Below are 9,919 nucleotides of genomic sequence, written 5' to 3'. Positions count from 1 at the left end.
TCTTGTGAAAGTTTTAGTTGTATCCAGTGTGTTAATTTACTCGTTATAAACAAAATATTTTATGTACGTGTTGGTGATTTTAGTGTCATCAGACCATTTTGGGTAATAAGAATTCACTTAGGAGATGTGGAGTGCACACTTGATCAAAATTGTTCTAAAATCTGAAAACGGAGTACGAGACAACATCACCGGTAATTATAGAGGTTTAACCACTATCGGTAGTTATGGCACTTATATAACTGCCAAGGGGGTTTATGGTGGTTTACTTGGTTCTAAAACTACCAATTGTAAACTTGGTGATTTTATAAACCGCCAACTAAACCCCTATATAAGACGTCATTTGGTAATCGCTTGAGCACACCGGTTCACGAAATTCATAAACACACGTGCTCGTTTGTGTCAGAAGTTGAGTTTATCCAGTTTAAGGTTCAGGAAAAGCACCAAATTATTTCGATATAAAAGTGTTTCACGACACTCAGATTATCCAAACGTCACAAATCTTGAATCCCTCGACAATACATGCATATCTCTATAACTACTCGCAAAGACTCGGATTGACTATACATACAACATCCATGTATACATGACACTGGTTTCAAAAACTCAACTAACCAATATAAAGTTCAACCATCTGTATTGTACAAACATGGTTTGATGCATAACTAGTGTGCTGCAAGACTCGAAGCACGCCCCAAACACCTCAGTGGTGTCGCACATTGCACCAAAAACAAAAATTAGAACTACAGGACTTGCATAAATCACACATTGTATATATGACACGATAATTATTTATAGAAACAAAACAAATTTTGTGACAAAGTGTTTCGGGTCAACACAGCCAACACTCCCTCCCTCGACTTTACTACTATCGGCCGAAGTAAACAACATGCTGAAAATTGTGCGAAACTTAAATCATTCCTAAAAGAATTACAAGCTACAAAGTGAGAGCATGAAGCAGAAAATATTCCCACCTCCAAACTTGTTGCTCCGAAATTATTTAAAAAATTATTGATGTCTTTTCATCTCACAATTATTGATAGTAACTTTGACCATCTTTTCGCAATTTCATATTCTTTCCAAGCCTGCTTTTCCAAAAGATTAATCAAGTCAAGATTCCGTTTCTTTAGAAGGAAGTCTACAGGATATCACGATGGATCAGACGCGACAAAGTGACAGATATGTTAAATTAATCAATCATGAGAAGAACAACTTTAGCTTTAGAATTATAAGAAAACCTTAATAATCGCGTCATAAATGCACTATTTCAATGCAACTCATGTGTTTTATCCACAGCATGTTGATGATTTCTGGCCAGCTTGTGAACCTCCGGCTGCCTGATCCGGTTGGTTGATCTTAATTGTCTGAGGCTGTAATTAGAAATACCAAAAGGGTAAAAACATAACAAGATTTTAGAATAAGAATGATAAAGACATAAACGAGCATAGGAGCTCGTGAGCTACTCGAGATCGACAAGTTCGAATTGCGCCAAGCTTAATCGAGCTCTAGCCTAAAAATGAGCCTAGCCTGAACTCGAGCCTAAAAACAAGCCTTTTATATATAAAACTTTTATTTGATATCTTAAATATATACGTTTATATAAATATTATGGTAAAAAAAAACTAAATGGTATATATTATATTCTAGATAGATATAACTAAAATATCAATACACACACACACACACACACATACTTAACTGTATCTAAATTAATTAATTAATTACAAAAAAAAAAAAAAAAAGCCAAGCCCGAGTTTGAAAAACTACTCACAAGTGACAAGCCAAGCTCGAGCTTTATAAATAGAGCTCAAAATGAGCCAAGCTTGAGCTTAAAAACAACTCATGAGCCGAGCTCAAGCTTTAGAAATAGGCTCAAAACGAGCCGAGCTCAATAGTCAAGTTCGGGCTCGAATCGACTCATCTACACCCCTAGTTGAAACGAACCACATGGTTGGTTGACCAGCGAACACATTTTGTTCATTTCAAAAAAACATTTGTGCCTAATTAAGATGTTCACCTAACAAAACAGCAAAAATAATCTAATTCTTTGAATAAAATGATACAGGCCAACTTTAAACCTGTTTGACTCACTAAACTCGTGCACTTATAGCTACATGTTTTATTTCAAACAACCCAAATCGACCCATAATATGTTAGATTATTTAAGTTTACGTATGGCTCTCATTTTAAATCATTGGTTATAGATAATACAAAGATAACTGTAATATGCATACCTCAGGTTTTGTGTCCGTTTCAGAAAGTCTTTGTTTTATATCCGTAGCTATAGAGAAGAAGACATCCTCCACATTCATATTTGTTTTTGCACTCTGTTTAAATATTAATATAAGTAGCAATTTAGGCATGTACTGATGATGTTTGACTATCCATACATGTTTGACTTACAGTTTCAAAGAACTTCATTCCATATTCATTTGCAAGTGCCTGGCCTTTTGAGGTAGGAACAGCCTACACAAGTCAGCATGAATGATGATGATAAATTGATAATGATATAAGAAAGATTATATTTTCTGAATCATAATCTAATTCTTTTAATAAAATGATTTAAGAGGTCGTATGTATTAAAAGAGCATACCCTTTTGCTTTCATCCATGTCAGCCTTGTTCCCAACAAGTATCTTGTTCACATTATCAGATGCATGTTGTTCAATGTTACGAATCCAATTCTTGATGTCTAAACATATAAATCATCGTAATAAGACCACTTAAAAGAAAAAAATATTATGAAAAGTAACTAATTAAAGGTAAGAGGTATAAGCAATTACTGTTGAAGGATGATTCATCAGTTACGTCATACACCAGCAGAATACCCATGGCTCCACGGTAATATGCTGCAAAACACCAAGATTAGTATCCGAAAGATTATATAAAATGCCAGTGACCTACTTTATATCTGTAGGTTTAAATATTACATACTTGAAAGAATCTGTAAATTCTTATCACGCAGCCAGATTCTGATAGGAATCATGATCTAGTTCTAGTCTAAATATCATTTGTCTATTTTGGGGAAGGGTTAAGTGCAATTTATATTTCTATTAATAGGTATTAATAGCTAATAGGGAGGGGGGGTATGCTTATGTTGAATATGGCATTGCCATGGCTCCTGCTTATGCAGTGAGATAGGGCTAGGCCCGGAACTTGTAACCTTTACGTTTTCATTAATACAATCGTTCTTCCATCCTATCCCTATTATCCGGTCTTCACTCTATCTATCACAATCTTCACATATATCAAACCTTATCAGATTCTGCATTCAAATGCTTAAACATGTACTAAAATGTGCTCTATGACATTAAGCTGACTTAACATTGTGAAACAGAATACATATTAACAATCAAATGTTCTTCTAGATGGGTAATAGGATTAAATACTACATAATTAAAAGAATTTGACATCATTTATAACAAACACCTCATTAAAAGAAATATTTGTAGAAAAAAATATTTTCTTAAATACTTGGAGCATCCACAATGCAAAACAAAGTGGATGATCTAGTTATCCACTTCTCTCTCATCTCTCTACTTTTCTCTTTCATCTCTCTAACTTTTCACCAACTCCCCACTCACATAACTCATCCACACTTGTTCACTTTTGTGAACATGAAACACCCTCTCTCATCTATTTCTCTCTCATCTCTCATCCATGTCATTTGCCACCTAGACTAAATGAGAAAGTGGATACATGATTGGAGATGCTCTTACCAGTTGTGATTGTCCTGAATCGCTCCTGACCAGCAGTGTCCCAGATTTGCAGTTTGATTCGTTTCCCATCAAGCTCAATGGTCCTTATCTTAAAATCAATACTATATACATGAAGACCAAAGTATTAACCGTCAGTATTACCTGAGACAATTTACAACTAAAAATGTAAACATACGAACCCTATGGTTGTGATGAAACTAGTGGTGAAGGAACCATCCGAGAAACGTAACAGAAGACAACTCTTACCAACACCTGCAGTAGTGAACAAAATATAATCATTAACGTCTGAGTGATATAATACTATCAGTATATCTAGATTTTTAATCTAAAAGAAGATATCAGAAAAACTATGATATTTTGGTAGCAAAATATAATCAAAATGGGAAACACAATCGGTGTATGGAACATCCAATCGGTCCCTTCCATTAAAAAGAAAGCTGCCACTTCCATTTTTGGATTCTTAGCTGAAAGTATTCAACCTTAATCTTTTCCTAAGCGGATATGAATAAAGTCCTATGAATTCTATATGTTATTGTTAGGGGTGCAAACTAGCCAAACTGAGCTGAGCATGGTAGTCAATAGCAAATAGCGTCAACCTACCTATATGCTACACAGCGATAGCGATGGAATAGCGGGCGCTATTTCGAGTTTAGCGATACATTAGAAGAAAATTTTAAAAATATTTTACATATATATTTTATCAAAATCCGGTACATATGGATAAAAGAAATACAGTTCATTTTCAATCCTGAAACAAAAAACCCTAAAAAATCTTCCTCTCAATCGCTATCCATATTTACCTAAAAAGAAAACAGAAACCACTGTTTCTTGCGCTAGTAGGTCGCTACATGAATTTAGCGGGAAGATGACGATACACTATGCTAAATTCAATATTGAGCGTTATGAGCGCCATTGACAATTTGAGCTCGAGCTCGGTTTGTTTAACTTACAGAGAGCTGGAGCTCAAGCTAGGCTCGTTTTATTTCAAAAGCTCGACTCGTTAATTATTTATTAATTAGTTATATATATTTACAATTATTTTTAATTATATTTTTTTACAAATCTGTACATAACATAATATATATTATTTAATTATTATCATCATAACTTTATATATAACAATAACATTTAAATAAATATGTATTAAACATAATAAACAAAAATTATATTAACCATGGGCTCGTTTAAGCTCACAAGCCAGCTCGAGCTATTATACAAGCTTATTTATAGGCTCGAGCTCCGGATCGAGCTCGATTAAGCTCGGCTCGATCCGAGCTTTTTTTGCGAGCCGATCTCGAGTAGTTTAACTCCAAATGTTCCACTTCTGTTTCATCATTCTAATCAAAACATATAACAAACAGTTTGCATGCATAGAATAATCAAACAGCTTCTATTACTACTATTATCTATCATTCTATCAACAAAACAAAACATCTTCAATACGCATAACAAACAATTAACGCAAAAGGACGATCATTACATAATTATAGTACGTATATTAACCCTAAATCGAGATTCAAACAATGAATTGAATTACAATTACAATTACGTACCGCTGTCGCCGATTAAGAGGAGTTTGATTAGGTAATCGTGATCGGATCGACCTCTAGCTGGAGCAGCCATTGATTAATATTGATATTAATCAAAAGGAAACCCTAGGCGAGCTGGTAACTATATAAAATTAGGGGAAAATTAAATAAAAACGGAAATCGAAATAAATGTATGTATATATATGTATATATACGTTAGGGTTGTATGTATAGATTTACTAACCAGATGGATCAGAGAGACACAGAGAGAGAGAGAGATCTGAAACAAATATGAGAAGCGTCTCTGATACGTCAGCACCGGTCGGCCGTTGAAACTGGTTTTTTATTCTCTTTTATTTTAAATTTTAAAATAAATACAAGACCATGTTGGAATTACTTAAATGGGAATGGCATCGAAGATAGTTTATTTAACTTCGTCTGATCATTTAAAATTAATTAAAGATGGTTAATTCATATCTAACTTGAGCCAATTATGACTTAAAAATATAATGTAATCCATATTTCTATAATATAATATTAATAAAAATATCAACTTTTTTTAGTTAATAGTTAACAAATTTTAGAGTAATTTAGTATTTAAAAATGTAATATTCTTATTTAAATTGATATTCATTTATATTGTTTTAAATATTAGTATACATGCAACGACAAATATATAATATCCAAAATTTAATTTTTTTTTTTATATTTACCATTTCTGGGTAAAGTATTCCGAGTACACCAAAGTCTCAGTCGGTCGTCTAGGGTTCGCCTACAACCTTATATAAGATGTATATGTTTTCGTTTGGTTAAGTGTGTGTATGTGTGTGTGTGTTTTAACGGCAGGGAATCTCGTGTATAAACTTATCCTACTTGGGGCTATGTCCAAGGTCGACTCTTTAACCGTTGTGAGATCGTACCCCATGATGCGTGGAAACTGGATATGTGCGTGTGTGTGCATGTGTTAAGAGGAATGTTCAATACAAACACGAGTTTTAAGTAGAGAACTGCTAGAACCGCATACGTAAGACAGTTTTTACCTGCATATCCCACTACATAATCTTCTATCCAGCGTGTACAAGTGTTTACGTGATTATTGCAATTCTGTACTTAACACTGGTTTCATGACATCCACCATGTTTTGTAATTATATACATTCGTATGTGTGTAAGTATATATATATATATATATATATATATATATATATATATATATATATATATATTCTTGTGTTTGTGACGTTGACTCTGGTTTGTAACTTGAAGGGATCTGTATGCTGATTACATCGTCGAGAGCTTGAGGAGATAGGGAATGATGTTCGGTTCCAATATAACTGATGTTGCCATATAAACGTGTACCTCGCCTATAGTTTTCTGCCTATATAATGATAACGACGACTATTGAAAAAAGTACTCATGATATATGAGTTCATAGTACTGAAGAAATGGTTTTATTGTTACATATTTTTTCATTTTTTTTTCATTTGATGTATTGGCTATATGTAAGGAAAGAATCTATGTGTTTTGAAATTTATTAAAATTGTTTTTGATCTATTTTCAGTTTATTTGATATTATTTAATAGGAAAATTGGATTTAAATAATCCCACCTTTAATGCATTGGCCAATAATAATTCCACCTTCGGTATTACCCGCTGTCAGTCCCACATTTTTAATGTTTTTTGTTTTATAATCCTCCGTTAAAAAAATTAACGGGGTTAAGTTTTTGCTTATGTGGCGAGTGACATGGCATTTTTAATATCCACCTGGCTTTTCCCTTTATATTCCCCCCCTCCCATTACTTACGTGTAATACTCCCCACTTTCTCTTATTTTTTTACAACCGTAAATACTTAATCAAAATCCCAAATCATTTCCTAGAACAGAACCCTAATTCGAAGAACAAAGTCTTCAAAATCCCCAATTCGAAGGAAAATATTATCAGAGCCCTAATTGTTGTCCATTGGAACCCTAATTCGACGAAGACGATCCACAGAGCTTGCAATAAGGTATGTTCTTGAAATGTGTAAATCCTTATTATCCAAAATAAAGTTATTTATTTGCTTTAATCCTTATTCCACTTCTAAAATGATTAGAATAGATGACAAAATCAAAGTTAAAGCATGGCATGGTGGGAAGCTACAACCAAATCCGAAATTGCACTATGAAGGAGGTGATAGTTATATGTTTGAGGTGGAAGTAAATAAGATGTCTTATTTTGAGCTGATGGATTATTTGATTGAGACTAAGTCTTATTCAACTAGGGACTTTGAGTTGTATTATTTGATGCCTGGAAAGAAGTTTGATGGAGTACTTAGGGAGATTAAAAATGACAAAGATGTCATGGACATGGTGGTCAATTTGGGGGACAAAGATGTCAAGCATATCCTCCATCTCTATGCACAAGGTAACACCAAAGCCCAAATTGAAGCCCAATCCATTAACACCAAAGCCCAACCCATTAACACCAAAGCCCATCCAGAAAACCAACCTGTGAAAGGGTTTACTAAAGCTACTGCCAACAGAATCTTAACTCCTACCAAACTACTCTTAGGCGCCACTAGTTGTACCCTTCCCAAACCAATCACCAATCAAAACTTCCAAAGTGAGATACAAGTTAACAATGGATCTGCATTTGAAGGAGAGGCATATGGATCTGATGATGGATCAGAGTTAGAAATTGAAGAAGAGTTGAATCTAGGTGATGATGAAGTTTGGACAAATGATGATGATGATGATGAGTGGAGGGAATCTGTTGCTGCAATAAAAGAAAGTAAATTGGCAGAAAAGCAGTTGGTTGAAAGGTTATTAAAAAACTTCCATAGTGAAATTCAAGTTGAAGAAGCACATAATGATTGTAGCAGCTATGAAGATTCTGAGGGGGATGTCAACTCACCCGGAGAGAGTGAGGATGATGATATAAAGGGAAAGAAGCACAAGGTAAAAGTTTTTGTTGTAACTGAGTATACAGATTGGTCAAAGTGGGAGTGGGTAGTTGGTACAAGGTTCCCAACAAGGGAAGCTATTAGAAATGCTGTTAGAAATTATGCAGTTTGTAATGGGAGAAATCTTAGAGTTACGGTAAGTGACAAGAACAGGCATGGAAGATTAGGTTTTTGTTGTGTTAAGGATTGTCCATTCAAGGTGTATGCATCTTTCATCCTAGGAAGGGTTGTTTCTTGATCAAAACTGCAATTAATGAACACACTTGTCAGAGAAATATGTTGAAGAATAGACAACTTACTGCTGGCTTTATAGCTGACCAGTTCCTACCAATTTTCAAAGCTAAACCACATTGGCCTGCAAAGGATATACAGGATGCAGTTAAGGAGAAGTTTAATGTTCTAATTACTAACTGGATGGCTTATAAGAGTAAGACAAGTGCTCAAAGGAAATTGCATGGTTCAATGAAAGATCATTATTGTAAGTTGGGGTCATATTTAATAGTCTTGAAGCAAGTAAATTCAACATCTACCTTTAAACTTGTGACTGTCTCATCAGAGTATTATGGAGTTGATGGTGTGGAGGTTTTTTTTAGGTTATTTGTTTGTTTTGATCCAGTCAAACAAGGTTTTCTAGCAGGATGCAGAAAACTTTTATGTCTTGATGGTTGCTTTCTAAAGACATTTCTTGGTGGAATGTTATTGGCTGCAATTGGTAGAGATGCTAATGATCAGATATATCCAGTAGCTTGGGCTATAGTAGAAGGTGAGAACAATGATTGTTGGGATTGGTTCATGACTGAGTTGAAGAAGTGCTTGGATGTAACTGATGAAGGGAAGGGTTGGACACTTGTATCTGACCAGCAAAAGGTATATTTAATGGTTTTATCTTATAGTTTATATCAATTTCTTATTCCCTTCAACTATATGTTCTTTCAGGGATTACTGAATGGTGTTGCCTCTGTTTGGAGTAATGCTGAGCATAGGAATTGTGCTAGGCACATATATGCAAATTGGCATAAAAAGTTCAAGGGTGATGAATTAAAGGAGTTATATTGGAGGGCTGCAAGAGCATATAATGAGGCTGATCACAAAATTGCACTTGAAGATATGAAGCAAGTGAAACTTGAAGCATATGAAGTATTCATTAACCAAAATCCAAAATGCTTCTGCAGGTGTTATCTTCAAACTCATACTAAATCTGATGTTATTGTTAGCAATATGGCAGAGACATTTAACGGTTATATCATCAAGCCTAGGTCAAAGCATATAATTGATATGTTAGAGGATAGAAGGTTGGCAATAATGACAAGATTAATTACCAACAAAAATGAAATGTCTGCTAAAAAGGTTGTGGTATGCCCTAGAGTTCAAAAAAGAAAACTGGATAGAGAGAAGGACAAAGCTTATATGTGTACTGTGTACCTATCAAGCAACACAGTGTTTCAAGTTAAGTCCTATGATGATGCATCTGTAGACATCAAGAATAGAACATGTACATGCAAAAAATGGGACTTAACTGGTATCCCATGTCATCATGTATGTGCAGTTGCAGGATTTATGAAAAGGAATGCTGAGGATTTTGTTGACAGTAGTTACACAAAGGAGATGTATCTCAAGTCATATGAACACACTATTCCACCATTGCCTTCACAAAAATATTGGCCATGTGTTGAATTACCATTAAACCCTTCACCCATCAAGATTGGTCCTGGCAGACCTAAAAAAAAACAGAAA

General features: G+C 34.4%; 1 protein-coding gene across 3 annotated transcripts; it reads right to left on the bottom strand.

Moving 5' to 3' along the window:
• Nucleotides 1-600: 600 nt before the first annotated feature.
• On the bottom strand, nt 601-5,526 carry LOC143606842 (ras-related protein RABE1a-like). 3 transcript variants are annotated; one of them, XM_077082481.1, is made up of 10 exons: nt 5,485-5,526; nt 5,269-5,370; nt 3,895-3,967; nt 3,716-3,816; nt 2,780-2,845; nt 2,591-2,688; nt 2,401-2,463; nt 2,232-2,324; nt 1,236-1,367; nt 602-1,135 (listed from the first exon to the last, which is right to left on the bottom strand). In XM_077082481.1, the coding sequence occupies exons 2-9, from the start codon at nt 5,336-5,338 to the stop codon at nt 1,284-1,286; spliced, it is 648 nt and encodes a 215-aa protein (XP_076938596.1). In that variant the 5' UTR covers nt 5,339-5,370; nt 5,485-5,526; the 3' UTR covers nt 602-1,135; nt 1,236-1,283. The 3 variants fall into 3 exon arrangements, with proteins under 3 accessions (XP_076938602.1, XP_076938596.1, XP_076938593.1); XM_077082487.1 differs by lacking the exon at nt 5,485-5,526 and having other exon boundaries at nt 601-1,082; nt 5,269-5,439; XM_077082478.1 differs by lacking the exon at nt 5,485-5,526 and having other exon boundaries at nt 603-1,135; nt 5,269-5,439.
• Nucleotides 5,527-9,919: the final 4,393 nt, after the last annotated feature.

This window comes from Bidens hawaiensis, unplaced genomic scaffold (genome assembly GCF_021521415.1).
Source record: "Bidens hawaiensis isolate Kalapana, Puna unplaced genomic scaffold, B.hawaiensis_p1.1 tig00002123_1, whole genome shotgun sequence".
Lineage (NCBI taxonomy): Eukaryota > Viridiplantae > Streptophyta > Magnoliopsida > Asterales > Asteraceae > Bidens > Bidens hawaiensis.
This window is presented reverse-complemented; position numbering and strand designations above follow the sequence as displayed.

Bases quoted from the DNA above. Each gene is read 5' to 3' on its own strand.
- LOC143606842 (XM_077082481.1), bottom strand. From the start codon at position 5,338: ATGGCTGCTCCAGCTAGAGGTCGATCCGATCACGATTACCTAATCAAA. The intron at 3,968-5,268 runs GTACGTAATTGT...TCACTACTGCAG, and splicing joins CCTCTTAATCGGCGACAGCG to GTGTTGGTAAGAGTTGTCTT. The intron at 3,817-3,894 runs GTTCGTATGTTT...TCATGTATATAG, and splicing joins AGTTTCATCACAACCATAGG to TATTGATTTTAAGATAAGGA.